A 24,648-nucleotide genomic window follows, 5' to 3' on the forward strand; every position below is an offset into this window, starting at 1 on the left:
TATGACATTTTTTGTAGCATTGGTCCTTGACATCTTTATTAGCAATATTTATAGAGGAAGTATTATAGAAAATACAATCTGAAGTAATGGAAAACTAATAAATAAAACTTGATTAATATATATGTTTGACGATTAATATTTACCCTTCATATTTAAGATCATTCATCAATAACTACCGTTAACATATGATAAAACTATCGAATTTAGCTGCGCCTAGAATCTGATGAGCAGTTAGAGTCGGCGTAATAAATTATGAACACATCCAATATAATTCATTTGAATATATCACTATTCCGTTACAGTGTATATCATATAAGACAATTATGATGTCAGCGTTGGTTTTGGGCAAAGCGTCGTTCCTGGAGATTTGTCTTGAGAATGGTATGCCACTGCAACCATTCTGCGACAAGACTACATTAGGACATCTTTATAGAAGTGTAAGTTTTTTTATACATAGTGGACTATATTTATGATAATATCATATACGAATAGCTAGAAAATGTTTGGCACACTAACAAATCATTTTCCATCTGTCGAAGTATTGTGTGCATATGTACAGCATGATCTTCCGCTAATAATATTGCACGTGTGTTCAATTGGTACCATAATGGAATTTTTCGATGAATAAACCAAATTAGCTAGTTTAACAAAATATATAAATAAACGCAGCTCGAAAAGACTCAAAGCTGTGATTTATTCTGAACGTTAATCTAATTTGATTATTAATTTATGATTGTTATTTTGTTATCTCCCAATATTGTTACTCGTTGCCTTTATATCTGTATTTGCATCATGGAATAGTTAATTAATTCTACATTATCTTTTTCAGGTGTTGTTCTACAATGAATTGATTGAAGATGACACTTCACTGTTACGACTTGTTAAACGTAAACTAAATTTGGTTAGTTGCATGTAAACGGTAGATAACTATTACAAGGTGAATAAGTGTCCGAATAAGTGAGAGATAGTATATTCAATGCCGTGTCAACTAAGGACACCAACCATAGTACAGTGGACTCAGGATGTAATTATGTTCTAGGTATTTGCAGTTTTGATCACCGACAACAAGCACAAATTGATACGTTTATGTTTCTTCCTATAGAATAAATCAGGGAATGACGACCTTCTGTTGTGTAAAGTAGCAGACTTTGCTGCACGTCTAACAAGAGGAGTATTCCACCCAAACTATATCGATTGTAAGTGAATTCGAGTAAATAAGCAACTCCATTTAGGGGTAGAGGGGGAACAGAAGAAAGAATAGCGGGGTAGACGGTGATAGAGAAAGAGGGATACAGGTTTGGAGGGGAGGGGAGGGGTGGGGAGGATACTAAAGTTTAGTGTCATACCTATTATAATATTACACTACACGGTGGACTAAATTATAAATCGTTTTGAATTTCCAGTGTCCGAATACACACCATCAGTGAAAGACCTCTATGTGTGGGCTCTATTGTGCGGAAGGTACGAAATGGCTAAGTTACTATGGAACATTGCTCCAGATCACATTGGTAAGTGGTATAATAATAAGCTTCTTTGGGTGGTGAAGTTATTGTATGGTGACACGTTTTCTTGAATTCACCAACCTTGCAATAAAAACAATACATATTTACCCTCTTTCCATCGATTTTTTATTATATACGCCGAGTCGTGTTTCCGTGTCATGTCAAATCAAAAATGTTCTCTACTAGTTACAATAGCTCAACACCTATCGGCCACATACCAGTCGCTCGTTAAAAACATTCCGCACTTGCAATAACAGTATCAAATACAGGCCGCATAGACATTCGTGTCATAATTACATTTACTGCAGTTATTATCATTTGTTAATTGTTTTCCTTTCGTGGTAACACATATATTATGCATTAGAACATTTGCGTTTCATTTATTTAATAATTTCCACCACTGTCAATTATAAACTAGTCATGGGATACCACAAATATTCAAATTGCCGTATAATTTAAATTATTATTTTTATAAATTTATCTGATTAACTGTTAAACCTTATTAATAGTCATTGACATTTGGCGTAACATATTTAATAGGACACAACAAGAATCCTAATCCAACTTTACGTGTCTACCCTTTCACATTCCAATGACAATCTCCGTCATCATCCACTATTACAGCTCTTGCCCTATTGGGCTCAAGAATTTTACGAAGCTTGAGTAAGTTTGCTTCAAAATATGAAGAAAGGCATCTTGGTGAAGATTTGGAAGAACAGGGAATGTATGTACCTTTTATAACTATTTACATACCTCGAAGAATGCCACCACATTGTGTTTGCAGGTTAAATATTACCAATCCCACAACAGTCATTGAACAAAAAACAATTCCAGTTACCCGTACCACGCCTATTTGCAAACAGTCAATACCATTATTGTTTGGTTAATATTTTTTGCATGGAATCGGTTAAATTTCATCAAACTATTCAGGATCAATGCCACTGTTTACAAATGTAGCTAGTTATTTTCTCGAGCACTTTTACTATATATAAAATAGAGACACTTTTGGTGATATGAATAATTTGTTGGTCGTAAGTGGCATCGTACGCGATATCTAACTGGAATCGGATATGTCTAGACAATACCTGGTACCACTGTTGATTAAAATACATTGACACAGCATCGTTCATTCACTTGTCGCGGATGAAAAGAACAATCGACGTTGTTGCCATCGAGAATGCTGGAAGTTTACTTGGACGAGACCATGGCAGAAACAATGTGGTGTGGTCAGATGGAATGTTCGTAACTGGTTCACAACAATGATTATGTCAGGTTCTACAAGGAACATTAATTCCTATCAAGAATTATTCATGACTACTTAAAAAGCTTCCCCTTGATGATGACTCTTTCTGGATAGAGCCCTGTGCCTGAGTTGTATCACATTCCCCCAGAACGATGATCGATGTTGCAAGTAAATTTATGGTCAATTATCACATACACAACAAGACATACCACATTCATCTCACAAAATAAGTTTTTTTCTAGAATAGGCCACAAGCACACAATGAAAAGAACGATTATGTTTTTCTAAAGATACATCGAACTAATAGTGATTCAGGCGTTATGTATAAGACACTGCATTTGCACATTTATTTAATAAGGTTGAAAATACATGGTTCAATAACACCCAATCCCAACCCAAAACGTAGTTACAGAAAAAAATATAATTTCTATAATTAATAACAATAAATACAAATATTAATATTGATTTCCAACTTTATTTTATAGAGAATTTGAGAATTTAGCTAGCAATGCCATTCAAGTGTGCTACCAAAAGGATACGGAGAAATCCCACAAGTTGCTACATAAACCAATCTGCAATCTCAACAAAAACCACAAATTCACATGCCTGACGCTAGCATGGGCATGTCATGCCATGAAATTCATATCGATGAGTTGTTGCCAGACCAAACTGACTCGGATATGGAACCAAGATTCTGGAAAGAATGGAGTTGTTGAGGGCAGTGTCCACTTTTTGTCGCCCAAATTTCAGTTCTTCTTCAATCTGGTGAGTTTTTAAAAGTATATTCCATATCTGCAATAAGGCGAATATGCAAAGACTCGTTATTTACATATATATCTCAGACAGAATCATGGTCATGTATGCCCCTACGCTAAGCACAGTTAAGATGCTGTGACCTGACACATAATTACACTGTGATTGCTAGCTTCGCATTCGAAAAAATAAAATGCAGTAAAGCAGCAAACATTCACAATCAAAGTATCAACTAAATAGTGATAAACTAAGTTGGGACTGTAACTATAACTCAAAGCGCGGAAGACGCGGTTGCGGTCTGTGCTTTCAAGTTCAAATCTGTCCTATTTATACAACAATTTTGATAAAGTCATAATCACTTAACGAACATATCTGAGAAATATAGAGATTCTGCTTCTATGCTGTGACTTTCAATCCTACAATTCAACCTGAATTTGCTGGTCGGAAGCTTGGAAGTAAAATAACAGTCTAAAGTATCGCTATGTTTTACAGCTAATCTGTGGAAGTGAGCCAACATAGAGTTAGAACCAAACTACTCAGGGAATCACCAGAGAATCATATTCCACGCCCTTCAAATTGTAGTCGTTTTCTGCCACAGTTGTTATGACAAAGCATGATTACTGCCTGTATGGATTGTGGTCGAAGATATGAAATGGCTGTAGTTGTGTGTCTTAATTTCAAGGGACATGGAAACAGATTCAATCTAAATAAAATTGTGTCAAGCAATACTCTACAATGTCTGGATTTGGACGGTGTTGAACTTCGTTTGTTCGTTCATATACACACACTTTAGATCTTAGATGCATTTGGGGTGGTGAACGCTACGCTTTGTTGACTTTCTTTCCATCAATGAAATTCACAAACATGTGCTACATACTGATTGTTTCAGAATTGTTCATATGTGATAATGTACTTGTCCAAATTGTTTATAACTGTAGGACAGTCGACCTGGATGGATCGTTCCGTACGTCTGATGTTCGCTAGCTTATGCGCATCAACGTCTTTTCTATTTCAAATCCTATTTACAGGAACACAACTGTTTTAATCACACTATTCGTTAGATACTTTGTTGCGTTAGTTTATATATGGTGTGACAAAAATGTTCAAAAGAATAATATTGTGAAACTGAAAACGTATCAAAAGTATTTAGTCTTTAAACAACAACAAACAAAATGTAATAATCATAATAAAAAACAGATCATACCATAAATAATAAGGACATCTAGTGTGAGATTTGTGGGTGTATATCATATATTGGTTGCTTGTACTTCGCAAACCCCAAACTTTTCAAAATGCATATTTAATGATGCGAATGTTTTTTTACTTTTAGTTAATCACAAAGTGAATGCACAAAATACCACACAAAAACAAAATGTGAGCTAAATAAGTATATAAAAACTGTGATTCATATACAGCTCTGCCGGAGTTGATAATCTACCGCGTGTTGATAATCTGCTTACTAATTATATGATATTCTACAGTAGAATACTACTACTATCAAATAGTACTAGTAGTGTGCATATAACATAATGTAAATGTTATATCAATAAATGATCACAGTCTTATTTCTTTCTTTTCTGCTAAGATGATGATGATAAACATGCTTATCGTTTTAACAACCTTTGTGTTGAGAGACCTTCTTCCCTTAGTGGGCATCCCTTGCATCTCGGAAATAATTGTACTTGTATGGATGTTTTGTATCACTATCGAGGAAATCCGACTGGTAGGTGTCTTTTTGCCATTTGAAATTATTACTGAGTAGAATTGTATAATTCATATATTTGAAGTGAGAACGTGTTAATCCCTCGCAATTTACCGTGACACTGTGCGAGCATGTTTGTACTTTAGTTCACACCAAGCAGACTAGTTTTAATTTTAAGTATGTTTGCTGTGATGCTTGTAATGAAATTCACCTCCTAATTCAATACCATACGTGCAATGTAAATACAAACTGCCGTATTTACACATTTGTCAGCAATGGCCAAATAAATATATAATTTTATCATTTCCTCAAATTTACAGATTTCCTATATTGACAGAGTTGGATTACGACGAAAACTGATTAGTTTCTGTTTCAGGCAGTGGAACGTGATCAAAGTGACAATGTTAGCTTTATTTTGGATATCTGTACTTGCACGAATCGTTGTACCTGACAATTATTTTGTGTTCGTACGAGTGCTCTATAGTTTCACCTTATGCGCATCTTACTTGAATTTACTACCTATGGGCTTTGCCAATGACAAACTTGGCCCGAAGCTCGTCATGATCAGAGGAATGGTAAGTACCTTGGTTGGTTTCTACAAAGTTACTCTACAACTTACATTCACACACATGTGAGATAATACGTGCAAAATGGACATACATTTGACATTTCAATAGTCCCAATTGAATTCAATTGTAGGTGATGGAACTCTTCATATTTCTGGTAATATTACTCGTGTTTATTTTTGGTTATGGTGCCATGATGGAAGCACTACTTCACCCGAACAATCCACACTCCAAAATGGAAACACTGCCCCATTTGCTATACAAGCCCTTTTTCCAAATTCTTGGAGATTTATTGACTGACGAATATGAAGGTATAGTATTTAATTTAATCAAATAAAGCATCAACATGTTTACATGACACAGCCCAAAATAGCAACAATAGCCGTCCATTGTACGTGAATATTTGAAAACGCATTGTATGTTCTATATATATTCAAAACCTGAAGCTTTCAACTAGACTAAATGTATCATATGCAAATATAACTAATGTACTCCTACGTATCTGTGTCACAGGTGATGACATTGCATGTGAAAGTTTAACCAATGAAGGATGTATTATCCAAGTGTTAATTCCTATATTAACTGGAATTTATGTACTCATCACTAACGTCCTACTTCTCAACCTGTTGATTGCTGTTTTCAGGTTTGTATGTAGTAATATCGTTCATAATAATGGCTGTATCATCAACTCCAGGGCAGTGTATTGATTTATAAATACACGTAAAGACAATTCAGATATATTCATGACTGTATTTTCTCATTGAGTTCTGAACTCTTTTAGTTTTTACATTGAGGATATCCAGGCACGTTCAGAAGTAGTGTGGGCTTTTTATCGATATGGACTAATTATGGAATACAAGAACAAAGTACCATTCTTTCCATTTGGTTGTCTGTTTTATTGGCCATATCTTATGTACAAGTGTGTTTCAAGTAAATGCTATAAACAGAAACGTTATACATCTGTACCTAAATCAGGTGGGATTTTTCTTTCTTCATATACCTCATTATTTATTATTATGTAAATTAGGTCTAATACAATTATACACATACTGATTTAACACATGTGTCTATTACTATGTATTCATTATTTTTACACTTAATTTTCCTATTAGAAATTGTGCATTTTAAATCACTTTTTTTTCATTATGCACACAAACTTTAGTTTACTCAAATTATTGAATGACCAGTTTGTAAGTCCTGTTATTTTAATAATTCTGATGTGATTAAAGTAATAGATAAATATATAGATATTACTACCACAATTGAATTTTGCATTATAATAAAAACAACTACACAACCTACACATGTGATAATAAAAAAGGAGTGTATATCAATAAAATGGCTGAAAATGCTCATAGAATAATTTTTATATAAATCATTTTATATTAATAAATAAATACTAAATATAGCTACATGTAGGGATATAGGATTGGCTTTATTGAGATTACTTAATCGAATCCGTTAAATTACATACATGTTTCGTTTAAATGTGTATAATGGTTTGCAATTTCACGGGATAATGCAATACACACTATTAATTATGTACCCAACACTGTAGTGAATAACATTATCATGGCCAAATGATTGCAAAATTGATTTTCACACAGATAAATATCACATGAGATGTTGATACTAGTGTTAATTGCTTACAGAGTCGGACTATGAATTGGAAAGTTTTGAGCATCGTGGTGTAAACCAGTGCTGGAGACAAGTAAAAACTGAGGTTACCTCGTAGGACAGTCGCTACTGGCAAGATATATTCTCTGGTTCTCATCATTCTAGGATAGTTCAGACAGCCCTACCATATGAAGACAAGTAGATCAGACTACCCTACCTTATGAAGACAAGTAGATCAGACTACCCTACCTTATGGAGACAAGTAGATCTGACTAACCAACCTTATGAAGACAAGTAGAACAGACTACCATAAATTACAAAGACAAGTCGAGCAGACTACCACACCTTATGAAGACAAGTAGTTAGATCAGACTACCCTACGTTATGAAGACAAATAGAACAGATTACCCTACCTTATGAAGACAAGTAGATCAGACTACCACACCTTATGACGACAAGTAGTTAGATCAGACTACCCTACGTCATGGAGACAAATAGAACAGACTACCCTACCTTATGAAGCAAGTAGATCAGACTACCACACCTTATGACGACAAGTAGTTAGATCAGACTACCCTACGTCATGGAGACAAATAGAACAGACTACCCTAACTTGTGAAGTCAAGTAGAACAGACTACTCTAACTTGTGAAGACAAATAGAATAGAACAGACTACCCTACCTTATGAAGACAAGTAGAATGGGTTCAACCTGCCTTATCTAGTCAAATGAAACAGAGTAGACTCTGCCTCATGAAGACAAGTAGAATTAGTTTGCAAAATCATGCAAATTAGCTACCAAAAACTATTGCTTAAATGACTTCTAGTATGATGGAATTTGGTCTACAGTGCACATACATTGGGTTGACCGTGTCATTGTCATTTTTTAATGAATATTTTTGTAATTCTTTTGTAAAAATGGTATTTTCTTCTTGGCAAAAACAGTTGAATTGTTTGATACAAGGTATGTAGATACCTTGGGTGGATCTCTAAAATGTTCATTTTTTTCTTGATAAGTGCCACATAAATTGCTTTGATACTGTCAGTATCCTGAATAGACTTATGTCAGAATTGTTCAATTCTATATTTTTACCGAGTATTTATGTCATTTTTGAATAAAAAAAGCTACTTTCGACTTCTTGAAACTACAAGCTCAATTGTTTTAATACTTGGGATGTAGATACCTTGGGTAGACGTATGTCAGATTTTATTACTTTTTTGTGGAATTTTTTTCAATTCTTTATTTTTAGCAAATATCATTTTTGACAACAAAAACGCTACTTTCGACTTCTTCAAAACTACCATCTCAATTGCTTCAATACTCGGGATGTAGATATCTTGGGTGATCTCTGTCAGATTTGTTCAAAACTACCATCTCAATTGCTTCAATACTCTGGATGTAGATATCTTGGGTGATCCTCTGTCAGATTTGTTCAATTTAATGTACAAAATGCGAGGGGCGTCGTTGTGTTATTTTGTTATTGTTATTTACCTCAATGTTACCCCGTCAAAATTTGTAAACACGGTAGATTGTAATAAAATAGACCATGATTTCGAAAACGCGACCCAGAAAATGTAAAAATTCTACTCGATCTCGTGCTGAATTAGCACTACAGAAAATATACATAATGCGAAGGCGGTGATGTTATTGTTAGATAGTCACCGCTAGTGATAATGATTGACGACAAACTCAGTCGCCAAATTATTGCAATATGTATGAATAGCGAGCGCTAAAACGTAGCAATTGTGAGTGTTGAAATCTATTCATTTTGAGGGATGAATATATTAGCTGAGTACGGCGTCATCATTGTAAAAGTTATGAGATGTAGATAATATTTTAAAAGAGATAAATAGTTGTTGTAAACTCCCTGTAATTTGTTAATTTGGAAACAATGAATGCAGTTTTATCGGCAGTAAGTCTGTCTGACTTGGACAAATTTAATTTTGTTCTGTTCTCACTTAACGGTTGTGTTTTATTAAAAGCATTACGTCAGTAAAAGCGGTTACATAGGACCTAGGATAATACCTTTAGTGCCAGCTCAACCCTGATTTCAGGGTGTTGTCTGTACCCGCTGAATATTATTATCAAAAATAAAACCCGTCCGTGGAGGATCTGTACATGTTTTATATACATTTGGTTAAATTAAGCTATATTGTGATAGTATTCGCATGTTTTTTTTTAACGATTCGTTTATTTTCCCCTTTATTGTAATTCAGGTTATTTTACAACGTTCTCAACCATCGTGAATACATTCATAATGCCGGGACCCAAAATCCTCAATTTGGTAAATAGAAGAAAGTATTACCATGTAAAATTATAGACTCGGTAAAAATTTAAAATTCATCCCAGAGGAAAGTATCAATCATAGTGTACCGTCACATTGAACGGTTCGATGTAACAGATTGGATTATTTCGCTATCTGTGTTAGTATTTTTCAATTAGAAAATTATTTGCCTATTTCCAGTGATTTTTATTAATCAACCTACCTTGATTCAGTTTTGAATTATTAATTGTTGCAATAAAACTAAAATTCAGTATACACATCACATATTCTCGATCTACGATCCTAAGAACATTACGTCGCACTACACTACATTCAAATTGCTAATTTTTATTTAGGAGACAGTGCGAAATATTTAAATGAGTTGAAGCCCAAATTTGTTGTATTTTACATTTGTTGAATTTTACATTAGTTCTCTATAACTTTATGCTAATTGTTTGTATTATGACTTTGCATTCTAATATTTATCAATATGCGTGTCATTTGGATACGATACAAATATATGTATTCATGGATAAAACCAACCACTCAGGATTAATATAAACAATAGATGTGGTAAACAAAGCTAGACGGTTCGTGTACAACCCTTTATAGCTCTGACAAGCATAGGGGAAAATAGGCAGGTTGAATAGTAATGAGGTAGCGAATTGCAAATGGAAGCGATGATATGGAGAATGGAAAGAGTATTGGTGCCGTTCGTTGTGTGTACGAAGTTTGTATGTAATAAAATTTTTCTTCTTTTGACGCATAGCATGACATCGTCACCATTATTATTATGCGGTGATGATAATTGCTACGTTCACAGGATAGCATTTTATCGGAGCCCTACGACTCGAGCCAGCAAAAATGGCCGTGTATACGTGTTTAGCTAGAGCCAAGTTCGGCTCCAATAAACCCTCGGGGTTGAACTCCTATAGGGTTGAACCCCGACATGGCCCCGACTGTGTATACGCAGGGCCCAACCATTGGAGCCCTAATCACGCCCTCAATCGTCTTCTTCAACTTGAAGTAACCTCTCATTGCAATTATGGTGAAGACAACATCGTTCGTAACTTTACGCAATTTCCGATTTGATGAAAAGGTACGCGCCCTAATATCTATTTGGCAGAGTAAAGAAATACTGCGATAGATTGACAGGTCAATTGGGAAACAGAAAATGGCGTACAGAATTATGCGACAAAAACTTGAAAGAAGGAATGAACAGATCCAATGAAAATTGAAGGTACCAGAGATAAAAATCGTAGAAGCGGTCCCCGAAGCGGTCACGGTAAGATGACATGTTCTTAGTAGGTTTAGCTCAACATGAAAAGAAACAACACAGGCTCGACACCAACATCGTGTTTCCATACTAATTATTTGAGGGCACTATTCCGAACACTTAGTCCCCGTAATACAGATCACACGAACTGTGTCACACAGCGTAGCCAGAGTGCGGCAAAGACCTTCAGATCTGACTCTACTAGGATGGTGAAAGCCATCAGCAATCTGGCTACACTGTGTGACGCGGATCGCGTGGACGGGTTTTATGCTATTAGCACGTGTGGTGACGTGCAGCTAGGCGATTTGGTGCCATAAGGCAGGGTAGTTGTTTACAACAATTGAACCAAACAAACGTATAGTATATGTAGATCATAGTATTGTCATATCATATTGTATTGAAATGCGTAGTGCACGTGATGAAGGTAAGAGCCTATCAGGGGACAGAATGATGAACACACGCTCAGTGGCATTGAATGACATTTGTAAGTGATTGAGCTTGTAAAACCATATATTAATAGTGTATTCAGCGCTGATTGAATCAAAAGATCAATCTTGCCAATTGTTATATGTATTACTCCATATTACTACATAGATCACAATATTTGGCCAACTTTTCACTGGATACCTGTTCATCCCGCGAATAAAAACATTTACGCGTAATTAGAAGACGCGCTGTGTGACGACCACAGCCCTTTAAGGACAATCCATAGTATGATGCACTACGTTTGATAACACAGTACCGTCGGCAGATAAATAAATATGGCGTTAATTATTAGCCACTTCAACTGATGGATGTCATACGACGATTAAGCATCTATGACCTAGGTATCACGAGTATGCCCATATTTGGCTATTGCACAGCGTAGGCGGAGGGCGTACGAGGCGCCTGGTAATACTAAAGTTGCTATCGTTCGATATTTCGTTCATTCGAATTAAGCTGGCGTTATCTTCACTCTGCAACAAGGTGAGTGCAGCTACTGTATTAATGTTGGACAGAATGTTGAATTGGTAAAATCTTTGCATAATATGTATTATATATTTATCCATAACCTTGTAATTGAACGGAGTATTATTCAACAACCGTTTTAGTTAAGACAGAAACTCCGATTACTTTTATCCGAACTTTTGAAGAAATATACGTAATTGGACCAAACCCAATGTACAGTGTATATAATGTCTCGTGTTTAAAACGCGCATATATAAAAACACAGAATGCGATTAATATAATTGGTAGATTATTCAGTAATGATTGCAATATAGTTCATTATAGTAGTATTCTAGTTATGTGCGTTCATTATCTCGGTATGCCATCTAAATGAGAAGAAGCCTCACCTAGATCGCGCTGCATTACCAAAGCTAGCTTCAGAACATTAAATTACGGCTATAATGGAAAATATTTTACGTAAATCGCTTTTGCGACTAAATTGTAAAAACTCTCGTACACACATAGTGGTGCAAGGTTAAATATATTTTGGAATTATATGTTTATTTTTTATTTTTCAATTATAAGTAACCACCATTAACGGACATGGAAGACGGAATGGGACAGGCGGAAGCTAAAAGCAAAGAAGGGTTAAGTGTCGACGTCGATGTGAAGGTACGTTTTGTTTGAACTAATGTTTCGTTAGCATGATCGAATTTACGTGAAGTAGGCAAGGTTCGGTGACCACTGATTACTGACGCTATTTAGTATATGATATATCCAGCAGGTATAGATAGACTGTGGGCCACTTGATAAATGCACTAAAACATAGGTTGTGTTTATTTCTAACCTTTGACCGAGTGCGTCTGACACACATTACACCGAGGCTTGACCTTTGTTAACCTTACAATCAAAATTGGACAGGTTGTCATTAAACGTAACCCTGACAACATCAGGAACAACAAATGCTTGGCGAAAGTAAAAAGAAATACAGAAAACGCAACAAGTCAAACGAAAAAGAATCAAAAATGAATAAGACATTTGCAGTAGAAGAGTGTAAGTTCATCGATTGGTCGTTAAGTTCAATGAATGGATTACAGTTACATGTTAACCACAGCAGATACTGTATCACTATAGATGTATCACGATAATAATATCATCGCTTAATAATGTGACGACAGTGATATTGTCGAATATGACTCCATCCTATAAGAAAGGTGTTTCTAAGAAAGCTATCTGATTATTTTATTCATGTCCAATGGCCTATTTGTTAGGCCAGGCTGTATAAGGATGGTAACCATTACCAGATAGAAATAATTTGGGGAGAAAATAACCTCGTCTTCGACACATCCAAGAAGCTATACGTCTCCCAAGTGTGTTGGTAAATGGGCATGTTCCTAATTACCTAACTATTTAAAAACATACGCCCTGGTGTAAGTCTGTGACTGTGTGTTCTTATAATCTGAGAGACTAGATCTAGTTAGTTACCACAAAGATTATTATCGTATTTGGCGTTGGGCCACGTCTTTTACTGTAATCAAAAATGTGGGAGCGGCGGTGGGAGTTTGGTAAATCCAGTCAGAGCCAGTTTGGTGAGATGTAGGTCATTATATAAAAGAGTGCCGAAAATAAAATAAAATAAATGTGTAACAGATATTCAATGCAAGTATGACATAATTAAAGTAAAACACAAACAATAAATGCAACATATTTAGATGATTCGCCCACACTCTTCAGTTATAATTTAGTACCTATAATTTCTCTCACACCACTATTCTATGCGGACGAGGAATGGTGCAAAGTAATATACATTGACTTGCTTATGCACAGTACGACTGGTAGGGAACTGAAATATTATTCGATTTACGTTTATTAGCATGTTTATTTGACCAAAATTTAGTATTTCATCTCTTCTATTTCAATTTATATTCTTCAATAACAGTTCAAGCAATTACTCTTGTAAGTACATTCTCAATGTATATCAGAATGCAGGGTTCTTTGTCCAGTCATTTTATAGTTGTTCGTACTTCGTGGTAATAATAAAACAGCCATTTTAGTTGTTAGTGTCACGAAATAACTCATTATAAAGAACTTGTTTGCAACTAAATAACTGCGAAAAAATGAATAGCTTAATTTTATCGTAAAATACATTATTTCGGTGCAATATATATGATATTTAATTGCATAAAAATAATAATATTATTATTCCCTATCATCCAATGCATATAAATAATAATCGTTAGACACAGTGTAAGATTAAACTGGTACGTGCGGTAAAGTGGGTAACGGCGATATGAACCTCTGAACCTTGCCACCATGATAACAATAACCCTATTATGGCCTCGTACTAGAAACACTGACGAGACACTCCTTTGTGACAATGTCTGAACAGGTACATGAACAGGACTAATGGACCTTGAAATAAATAGTGTTACCGTGTATTTAGTTATGATTTGATTAATTGTTTGATTGATTTGTTCGTTGATTAACTGAAAACGCCCAAACGTACCTGGAGAGGCACAGTAAGACATTTAACCTGGCACATCTATTTAATTATATCATCTATAAACTCTACCTAGGAGCGGTAAATAGTTTAGTTACTACAACAAATCAGAATTCGTGTCCATGGCATTTTAATAACAGTATATCATTCGTTGTAGTGAACACGAGTATAAGTTACAGAGCAAGTTAATATTTATGTTCTTGAAATATATTCGAGAGGAACCATTTTAGTATTCTTATAAATTCTTAAAAATATAAAATGAATAGCCGAAAATAAGTTATACCCTCCATGTACGTTTGCAAATTGTTCTCGAAGAATCGTCACGTCATCAGTGTTTTGTGTAAATTTGGAGGTAAACGTCCTTTTATGACATGAATACCACACCCATCTTCTCTTCTCATAAACTGTTAAGACCTAGTCATTAAATTAAGTAATCTAAAGTGCTTATAAACAATTACACCATCATAAATAACTTAATTCACTGGCCCATTGTCTGTTGAACACCCGATTATTTTCCCTTGCTAAGAAAATCAGTGGCGAACCTGCGAGACTTTTGAGCGTTACAGTACCTACCGCGTTATGTAACATCATCAAACATACTGATTCGGTAGTTGAATAGTTAAAATACAGTGGACTCGTTGTCGTACTCGCCAACACACATAAAACACCAGGCGGGTCATTCAGGGGTCATTCTAACTAAATCCATTGTTTGCCCAAATGTGTAGGTGTATATTTCATAGGTGATTATGCAAAAATGTAAGAGCCTCTGGATTTTATCTTGTGTTTACGAGAATGCCATATTTTGTTCCAATAAAACACGACAAGCAATTTATTACATGTTTTAAAATAGGTTATTTGGGAGAACTAAAGCAAAATATGGAAATAAGGCGGCGTAACTCCCAATCGCTAAAGCTAGATGTCCAGCAAGACATTCATCTCGGTAGCCAGTGAGGCATCCAGGATTGTAACCATGAAAGTGCACAGATAAGGGGTTAGTTATCAAGGAAGGTAGCCAGCTAGATAATAGTATTGTAGACGGCTATGTAGCCAGGAATGTAGTCAGCTATGTATACAGTGGGGTAGGTAACCATGTAGTCAGGAAGGTAACCAGTTAGGTAATCAGACACCTAGGTAGTCTTCGTACTAGTTACTTGAAGGTAACCTGCTACTGACCAGACGGTATCTAGCATAGGAAGGAAAACAGTTAGGTAATTAGGAAGCTAGGTAGATAAGTAGATAGGAAGGTAGCCAGCTACGTGGGCTGTTGGTAGCTAGCTTAGGTAACTAGGAAGGTAAGCAGTAAGTTAGGCATGCAGTAGCCAGTTTAGGCAGTTAGGGAGATCGGCAGCTAGGTAGCCAGCTTGGTAGTCAAAACAGATGTGTAGTTAGGAACGTATCCATCCGTGCGGTCAGGAGCTAGCTAGCTCGGTAGTTAGAAGGAAGGCAGATGTGTAGTCAGGCAGGTGCCCAGGTATGTAATGAGAACGAGGCGGTAGTTAGCCAGGTAGTCAAAATGTAACCAGCTAGCTTACCAGTAAGGTATCAAAACGAGGTAGATGGGAGATGTGAACAAATATACAGGTAGCCAGCAAATCAGTCAAGCCAAACTTATAGTTTAGCATAACGACACTGCATATTTTAGATGATTATAGGGTCGACGTCATATTGACATTTATAGCCATACGATCGATTATGGTTCATGTAGATCAGATTGCCAATAATTCTGTATTCTTTTTTTTCTAGGGTGTCAAGGTTGATCTATCTAATAATAACAGTAGAGACGTAAGCATAAACACCATATAATTTATAGTGCCTACAGTGCGATAATCATAATAAAACATTATTGGTCTCTCGTAAATATTTTTGACATTAACGAAAACAAATGATTTAGTTTTACTGATTAAACCTCTACAGCAGTTTTGATATTCGACCATCCGATGATAACATGTCTAGATCATATAAGAATGCGCCATGTGTCAGTTAAAAGTATATATTATAATTATTAAACATATTTGTATTTAATAATTAGGTCGATATTAAAGATTCAGGATCGGAAGGAGAAGACATCAAATCTGTGAGTTTCCAATGCAGAATCTTATGAATTTTCGTATAATCATTGTTCATACACGTTTATAATCATTAATTGTAAGTCTGATGTGTCTGTGCTGTGCAGTAACAGTAAACTAGTGTATGCTACTATAAAAGAGATAATTATTCACTGGGGTTTACTTTTGCATATTTCGCTGACTGTAAAATGAGCTAAATGTAAACACAGTCAGTGAATATGTAAAAAATAGCTTAGAACACATTATCTAAACGATATATCAGTGAATTTAAAACCCACTGAATATGCCTGAATTTTCAACCCAGCGAAAATTAGTCATTTTACAGTATGTGTGTCCTTGTTTCATATCATCGTCACCTGTGTAATAACAAGGTCGTATATTACACTCTTCTTAATTGCAGGTAGAAATAGAGAAGACAATAAACGATGGCGAAGATGGAGAAAAAAGCGTGGAGGTATAGTATAAACATATATTTTAGATTACTCCAAATCCTAGATTGTAAAATTTACAAAACATGTGTTGCCCCTTATTACAAAAACATTTTAACCGACAAAGGAATTATACGAAAAACGCAGCCATTGCTTAAATAATATGTGATATAAAAATAAGTATCTCTTATCTCATTTTAATTTGATTGTTCTGTCTGCCAAAGATTGAAGTGACACAAACAGTGACGACTGAGAAAGATGGCGAAATAGAAGAAGTCACGACAAAGGTAAATACATGTGATTATAGAAGGTGTGCCATTGTTAGAAATATACATACACCAGGAATCATACGCTTCTGGCAAATAATCACAATACAGCGCCACAATCTTTTTATCAGTATATATGCTATTTATGTCCATTGAAAATATCGAGAGATGGAATAGTGCAATGGAATAATGCGGTTTGTGAAATTATTTGTACATTCAAAAAATGTGTTTAAAATCACCAGGTCGAGGTTGAAACAATTATTGAATAAGGGAAAGATGGAATTCTTGCTGTGACTAGGAATAATATCCACTCTTTGTAAAAAATATGTAAAAATATATAAACCCTTGTTATGTATATTATGAAAGATATGCGCATTCTATTTTGTTTTGTAATTTGTTTCCTCCAGCATTGTGTTATCTCAAACTTCAGGTTTTCTGATTTATTCACTCCATGCGTTTCCCCGTATTATTATCTACACAGGTTGAAATAGAACAAACTGTGACAGAAGACGAGGATGGTGTTAAGACAGTTTCGACTGAAGTAAGTGACGGCCCATTTGCTTCTGTTTGGAAGAGGGGGGCAAACAGTGTAGAAACAGTTACTGACAACTTACAGTTACTGACTGTAGTTGGCTACAAGCAAATTAAACGAAATATGGTTAATCGAAATATAACTTGTTCAATGTGTTCAATGTATGAATACAGATAACACATGTTAATAAGGTCATCACCTGAAAAACATGTGCTTGCTCATACTTATCAGTCATTTATTTGTTTTTTGTCTTGTGAATGTTTGCTCCCACTCTAATCTGATTGATATTGCGATAAATATATCACACATGTGTTGTACAGTTCTCACTAAATAAATCAAAAATACTAAAATAAATAATTAAAACACTTGTTAATGTGTTTCTGTAGATGGAAGTGGAGAAAAGTGTGAGTGTCGAAGCAAACGGTGAGAAAGTGGAAGTCACTGAAGAAGTAAGTATAAGTGTACAAATATATAGTATGTATTTTTACATCTATTTTCAAAACCTCATTTCAATAACCTCATTTCCTTTGACCATACATAGATGCAAGTAGAGCAGACTGTCACGGAAGGGGAAGATGGTGAAAAGACCGTTACAACAGAGGTAAAAACATTGTATGAGTGAGTGACAGAAAGAAAAAGTAATCAATGGTTTACTTAACTGCATTTTGCTATAACAAAAGACATTATTTTATAGGTGGAAACGGAAAAAAGCGTCACCATAGAAAAAGATGGCGTCAAAGTTGAGGTATGTATGTTATGCATAATAACAGTGATAATAATCAATGCATTTCTGTGTTACTAACAAACTACTCTCCTTCAATGAGGTGGGTTTGATGTGCACAGCAGATTGCAGTCACTATTTTAATATCGTAGTGTTTTCTTACAGATGGAAGTAGAAACAAGTGTTACAACAGAAAAAGAAGTAGAGAAGGAAAAAGAGGAGGTAAGATTTCATGTAAACTGCAACTCTATATCTATCCAGTTCTACATGTGAAGTCATGTTACCATGTATACGTTATATCAGAAATTCACTAAGTAGTATTTCAATTCTTTCACATCATTAATTAAGTACATTCACTATTAGATGTACTTAATATAACATTCATGGACTTTTGGTTTTGATCTAACTCGCATCGTCGCATTTTATATTATAGGACACTAAGACTATAAAGAATGAAAGAGAAGAAGAGAAACAAGGTGACACAGAGACAGACGTAAGTTTCAATTTAGTATTGCATAGTTTGCTTTATTCGTAAATGGTAATGGGCTGTGCCTGTATTTATGTATGCTTTCTGCATCAAAGAACGTATGTTGATTTTAATGCCTATATGGTCATTGACTGGTTACTCACAAACACAATTCAATACAAATGCACAGAGGAGTGTAGTATATTCTTAACAGTTTATATATTTATACATTGCTAACAGAGAAATGTAGTTCGCGACACATGGAGTTTGACAACAACGTCAAATCGTGCATTTTTATGTTACCCCAGTAAAATCTACTCCTATTGAAGTGGATAATAGAAGCAAGCACTTTTATTTAGAAAAAAATAGGATGATCTGTCATGAAAACGTATTAACCCTATAATTACAGGTGGAAATTATGAAAATGATTTAACGGCTGGTATGAGAAATTTCCTTACAATGCATGACGCCATCACACGTTCCATTTTTACCATAGGGGTAGTTAAGTGTTCAAGTAGTGCAAACTTTATTATCAGTAATAATGCCTAATGTGATTATATGTATAAAGTATGCAATTGTGACGTGTTTATGATTTGTTTTAATTGACACTTTTTTATTAGGGCGTGAAAATAGAAGTCGAAAAACAAAAGACGATAGAAGTTGGAGACAGCAAAGTAAGTTCAGATTACCACCATAATAGTAAATGAATAAGCAGTTCTATATTTAAATGTTGCATAGGCTAGTAGCAAAGATATATGGAACTCATCAAATATGTATTACTTTTCAAGGTATCTGTTGAAACTAGCTTGACCATTGAGGGCGATCTTGACGACATGTCAGCTGAGGTAGGGAAGCATCATTAACTTACAAAATATTTATTTGTGGTAATTTACCGAATACTTCTAATCAAATATTATTCATGTCAATAGCCCTCTTTATTTTTTAAATTTAGAAACTGCAGCAGATCTTAGACGGTGCACAGGATATGATAAGTAGTGGTGATGCAGAGGAAGAACCGGAAAAGGTACATTTGCTTTTTATAGTGTGTGTTGTACACGTCCAGTGTAACTTTCTAAATCTAATATACATTTATTTCAAGTAATTTAAATTTTAATGAGATAAAAACTATCTTTGTAGCCCGAGGTAAAAGACGACAGGCGCGGTTCATCTAGCAGTTCCTCAAGCAGTTCAAGTGATGAAGATGAATCCGCGTCGCTAAAGGTGGGGTACTGAATTGAAACCAATAACGAATTATGAATCATTATAACCTCGGTTCTAGATAGAAAACGTAAACATTAAGAACAATGTTGCTACTTCTGCATTTTTGATAACAACATTTACTTGTTTTTTTTTCTGTAGGAGAAGATTGACGTCGAAAAATCTGTAGACATTTCTAAGGAGGTATTCATTATCTTGGATTAAATGTTTCATCAGGTTGTCTCACTATTCAACATCCGGTATAATCTTTCCTAAAAACCTTCTTAGCCACGTTGAGTGCGACGAACACACTTGTATATTACACACACGTCTGAATAATAGTTTTTCTCAATGTACAGATTTCACCAGAGAGGATGATTGCGATTTGCATATGCCTCTTTCTTATACAATGTTTGTCTTATACAGGCCAAACAGCGAAGTCTAGAAGATGAAGTGGAAAATAGGCGTACCAGAGATAAAGATGTCAGTTTAGCTAGACACTACGAGGGCGAATTACGTATTCTGAACGAACGTCTCGCATGCTATGTGGATGTTGTGAGGAAGATTGAAACTGGAGACGAGAGAGTGAAAAAAGTCTGGGGTAAACTAAACACTAGTGAGGAACGGGTAGCTAATGCAATTGGAGACTTGAAGGATGAGTACGAAATATCATTACGTGACATCCGTGAACTTATCAAGACGATCAATGAAGAGAGACAACAGAATGACGATGAGAGGGATGACTGGAATAAGAAAATTGGAGACCTCCGGGCAGAGTGAGTATATATACAAAGAAGTGTCTCCACGGCACAAGTATTTCAGACATAAAATCTAAACAAATTTTAAACTTGTAACGCTTTTTTTCCACAGGCTAAAATCAGTAGAAATTGATTTAGCAAATAAAACCGTAGAAGTCAAAACTATTAATTTGGAAAAAGACACGCTCAATGAAGAAGTGGCGAGCAAAGCTAAGGCACTGGCTGCAGCTCGTAAAATAGCGGAACAGGAGCGGAAGCTGCGTGAAGAACTGGAGAGTACCTTCAGGAAAGAAATGTCACTACAAGATGAAATCGAGAAGCAGGTTTGTAACTTATTCAAATTCATACAATTAATTAATGTCTAACACTGCATTGAAATTTACATGTACGACTATAACCACATTTCAATAATTTTCTTATTACTGTCATAGTGGGAAGAAATCAAGATGGCAAAGAAACAGATCATATCTGGTATTCTTGACCAGGACAAGAAGGCAGCGGAAGAAGAAAAGATGAAACTGAAAGCGACATTACAGAAATGGAGTGAACATTATAGCGAAGAGCTTAAGAAATACAAAAAGACTATTGAAAATGAGTACGGCTTTGAAGTAGGTTTTTATCATAATCACTAACCTTTAATATATGGAGAGACTTGGTCAATATGATTGTGTTAAATACATACCGAAGCCAATTGAAATGTGTGATTGTTCTTACACTATTTGTATGTATTACATAGTTGAAAAAAATGAGACGACAAGTTGACGAATTCAAGAGCAGATCTAACGCAACGGAATACGAACTGAAACTTGCCCTTCTCAAGATTGGTGAAATGGATGATCAGCACAGATCAGTTTTAGCAAAGGCAAGTATATATATATATGAATCCAAATGAGGAAATTTTGCATAACTATAAACATCGTTGAATACCACTTACACAATAGTTAACAAAACTCTGTTGATAATTATCTACAAATGATGCCGGTAATGTAATATATGTTTAGCATGTTGCCGGGAAAGTATTTTACCATTGAAACTGTTGACGTACTTGTTTACATTATACTTTCGCTGTTTTTTTATAATTTGTGCAGATTGGTTTCATGGAAGAACGCGTTCAAGAACTCGAAGAAAGAAAAAAGAAACTATTAGAAGACCAGGAACGCCAATTCGGTCTTATTAGAGAGAAGGACGAAGAAATCCGCGAATTACTCAATCGACTAGACAGACAAGCGAGGGAGTTCGCCGAAGCCGAAAGAGACCGAATTTTGCTTGACAAAGAAATTGCGAAATTCAGAAAATTGTTGGAGATGGAAGAAAACAGGTCAGAAGTAAAAATTATTAAGTATCAAAGCATTGTAATCCATCATTGTATACAATACAGTTGCACCTCGCTAAGTCGCGGGTGTCGGGATCCAAGCAAAAAGTGCGACTTATCGAGGGTCGCGACTTACTAGGGTCCTCGTGAAAGAAGGGGGTCGTACATTTAAAACATATAAAAAGCACATATAAACCCATCGTTTTATTTATAGTGTGTCTTCTTTATTAAAACGCATCATGATTACGATTAATATTACACAAGTTGTATTAATTTTCAACGTAATACCCCCACTCGCGTTCTACGAAAACCATTAATGCCATTTTTTGTTTTTTTAGGCTGAATTTGGATGAAATGGAAATGGAAGAGCAGAAATCAAGCTTTGAAATTTCAATCGATGTATCCAAAAAAAGTGTAAAGATAGTTAACAAGGGAGATTCGGTGAGTTAGCTTTACCAAACAGATTAAGTGAAGTGGTTTTAAAAATAATCGATGTGATCTATTAATATTATGGTATGCGTTTATCGTTCATTTGACTCACTAGGATCAAACACTGGAAGGTTACAAACTACGAAGGAGCAAGGGAGGCAGGGACTTCAACTTCAGCTTCAAGTCTGGACAGGTATTGAGGGCAGGCTCAAGTATGACAATCAAAATGAAAGGACAAACGGTCAATAAAGACGATGACGAAGATGAATGGGACGATATGAGTGACATCAGTGATGACGAAAGTGAAACATGCTTGGTTGATACAAGTGGAACGGTACGGCTCACAAATTGATATACATACTTAACTCACACATTTGTCTTCAAACTGTGCACTGCATATACTCCCATCGTTGATATCAGTAATAATGGCATTAGTCTTCCAAACTTATTTTTCTAACTTATAGTATTTTGTTCCGTTATTCTGTAGGTCAAGACAACCCACTTTAGCAAGTCCAAAAGAGTATTAGAATACGCTTAGGTATCCAAACTGATGAACTCCGTTGAAGACAACGATTTTATACATGCGATAAAACACTTAGATGTGTAATTTTTCATAAGTGTGAACTATATCAAGCAGTCTGGTTGTCGCATTATATAGACCATGACTTTCTCTTTTATATTCCAGTAGTTAATTTGATTTGTTTGTTTATTGACTTACTTACTTAAATTCATTAATTGCTGTAAACAACTATATACTGAATGTGCTCCTAGTCTACAGTGTGATGTGAAGTATTATTCATATAATAAGCTTTGTCAACTCATAGCGCTGTCCAAAATAAATGAGTTCAGAAAATTCCTATAATTTGCGTGGATTATCCCCAGAACCAAACAATCTGCTACCTATTAAGTCTTTCACATTATTTCCCGTCGTTTTACTAGCCTTGAGTTATAAGCATACATTTTCCGGTTTCTTATCTAATTTCATTGCTCGAATTGTTGAATGGGCACCCTCCGCGCATCATGGATCTGAGAATATATTTTCACATGTTTCTAAGTCAATTGTGTTGTCTCTGGGCGTTTACATTGCTTCCATTGGACAATGGTTCATGATATTATTTGACAGCACGTATTAACTGAAATATATCCTAGAAACTTTGTAATAAACAGATACAGTGTGTGCTGAATATAATGAAATAAAGGATAGTTGTTGTTTTCAATCCATGGAGTTGTTGGCAGTTCACCTGAATGTATGTTATTTCTATTATTGAACAAGAACAAGGCTAGACACGATTTCCAGTTTACATCCCGCATGGGATGTTTGTATATTGACTTCTAATTTTGATATACTGCCCCCAACGGTGTTTGTTTGGAACATATGCTGTGTTGCGGGCGGCTCCCTGAGCGACTTCGAACACCCAAGTCATTCTTATTGGCTGGTTTCCGCTTTATTTGTCATCGTAAAACAAGCCAAAAAGCCCGGTAACTAGTAATGGTTTCAGCATTTTGATTGATCTATCAGTTCTAATATTTTGTTCCATTTTTCTTGGTCACCTGGCGGCAGCTCTTATCATGCTGCAATTCAATAGTCGTCCTATATATAGGTAGGAGTTCTATATAGTAGGGGGCTTACTTAGTTTGGGAGATTATTTTCATTTCGAGTATTGCGTTTTCTTCAGGCTTCATTCATAGTTTAGTATTTGACCGTACAGAAGCTTGTATCAAAGAAATGATAAGGTAAAACTTGGTATGTGAAAATAGCACGCTGAAGGAGAGGGAGTGTGCCGTACGGGTGTTGTTGAATACCTAATATAGTATAAAAACAAAGCAGAATAAACGTTTATTATTCTAGATATGTTTTCTAGCATGTGGGGACGATGGAGCGCGAAAACTGGTCACCATACGACGGGGTCTGTGAAAAAAAAAGACTGTTCAAATATTAAAATACACCAGCGACGAATACTAATTAGCCGTACTCAGTCAAATGTAGAATAGCTTAAGCCACAGTTGCGCGACGTTGGCGAAGGGTTGACATCGTGTCTAGAAACTTATAAGACACGTAATTCATTGAATTTATCGTAAAGTCTAAGGTTAATCACATAAAAACTTCAGTGGTGTGATCATTCGG

General features: G+C 35.3%; 2 protein-coding genes across 4 annotated transcripts in view; both read left to right on the top strand.

The window, feature by feature from the left end:
- The window catches only part of LOC102809371 (transient receptor potential cation channel subfamily M member-like 2), a 44,317-nt gene extending 35,785 nt beyond the window's left edge, over positions 1–8,532 (top strand). Inside the window, exons 16-27 of the mRNA XM_085502056.1 lie at positions 303–437; positions 830–901; positions 1,103–1,196; positions 1,404–1,508; positions 2,127–2,226; positions 3,231–3,510; positions 5,084–5,221; positions 5,521–5,775; positions 5,900–6,077; positions 6,280–6,409; positions 6,548–6,741; positions 7,419–8,532. Coding sequence (XP_085358182.1) covers positions 303–437; positions 830–901; positions 1,103–1,196; positions 1,404–1,508; positions 2,127–2,226; positions 3,231–3,510; positions 5,084–5,221; positions 5,521–5,775; positions 5,900–6,077; positions 6,280–6,409; positions 6,548–6,741; positions 7,419–7,501 — 1,764 coding nt within the window. The 3' untranslated portion in view covers positions 7,502–8,532. The remainder of the gene's footprint in view (positions 1–302; positions 438–829; positions 902–1,102; positions 1,197–1,403; positions 1,509–2,126; positions 2,227–3,230; positions 3,511–5,083; positions 5,222–5,520; positions 5,776–5,899; positions 6,078–6,279; positions 6,410–6,547; positions 6,742–7,418) is intronic.
- A 3,244-nt stretch (positions 8,533–11,776) lies between these two features.
- On the top strand, positions 11,777–23,744 carry if-1 (cytoplasmic intermediate filament protein). 3 transcript variants are annotated; one of them, XM_006814706.2, is made up of 25 exons: positions 11,777–11,887; positions 12,434–12,520; positions 16,092–16,130; positions 16,378–16,422; positions 16,815–16,868; positions 17,067–17,129; positions 17,590–17,649; positions 18,027–18,089; positions 18,182–18,241; positions 18,335–18,385; positions 18,527–18,583; positions 18,795–18,854; positions 19,448–19,501; positions 19,616–19,672; positions 19,780–19,851; positions 19,965–20,048; positions 20,187–20,228; positions 20,451–20,800; positions 20,895–21,105; positions 21,214–21,390; positions 21,519–21,644; positions 21,871–22,100; positions 22,433–22,535; positions 22,639–22,857; positions 23,011–23,744. In XM_006814706.2, the coding sequence occupies exons 2-25, from the start codon at positions 12,452–12,454 to the stop codon at positions 23,059–23,061; spliced, it is 2,397 nt and encodes a 798-aa protein (XP_006814769.1). In that variant the 5' UTR covers positions 11,777–11,887; positions 12,434–12,451; the 3' UTR covers positions 23,062–23,744.
- The last annotated feature ends 904 nt before the right edge of the window (positions 23,745–24,648 follow it).

This window comes from Saccoglossus kowalevskii, chromosome 8 (assembly GCF_978046115.1).
Source record: "Saccoglossus kowalevskii chromosome 8, keSacKowa6.1, whole genome shotgun sequence".
NCBI lineage: Eukaryota > Metazoa > Hemichordata > Enteropneusta > Harrimaniidae > Saccoglossus > Saccoglossus kowalevskii.

Coding starts and splice junctions, on each gene's coding strand:
- if-1 (XM_006814706.2), top strand. CDS start 12,452: ATGGAAGACGGAATGGGACAGGCGGAAGCTAAAAGCAAAGAAGGGTTA. Junction 17,650..18,026: donor TTAAGACAGTTTCGACTGAA/GTAAGTGACGGC, acceptor GTGTTTCTGTAG/ATGGAAGTGGAGAAAAGTGT. Junction 18,584..18,794: donor TAGAGAAGGAAAAAGAGGAG/GTAAGATTTCAT, acceptor TTTATATTATAG/GACACTAAGACTATAAAGAA.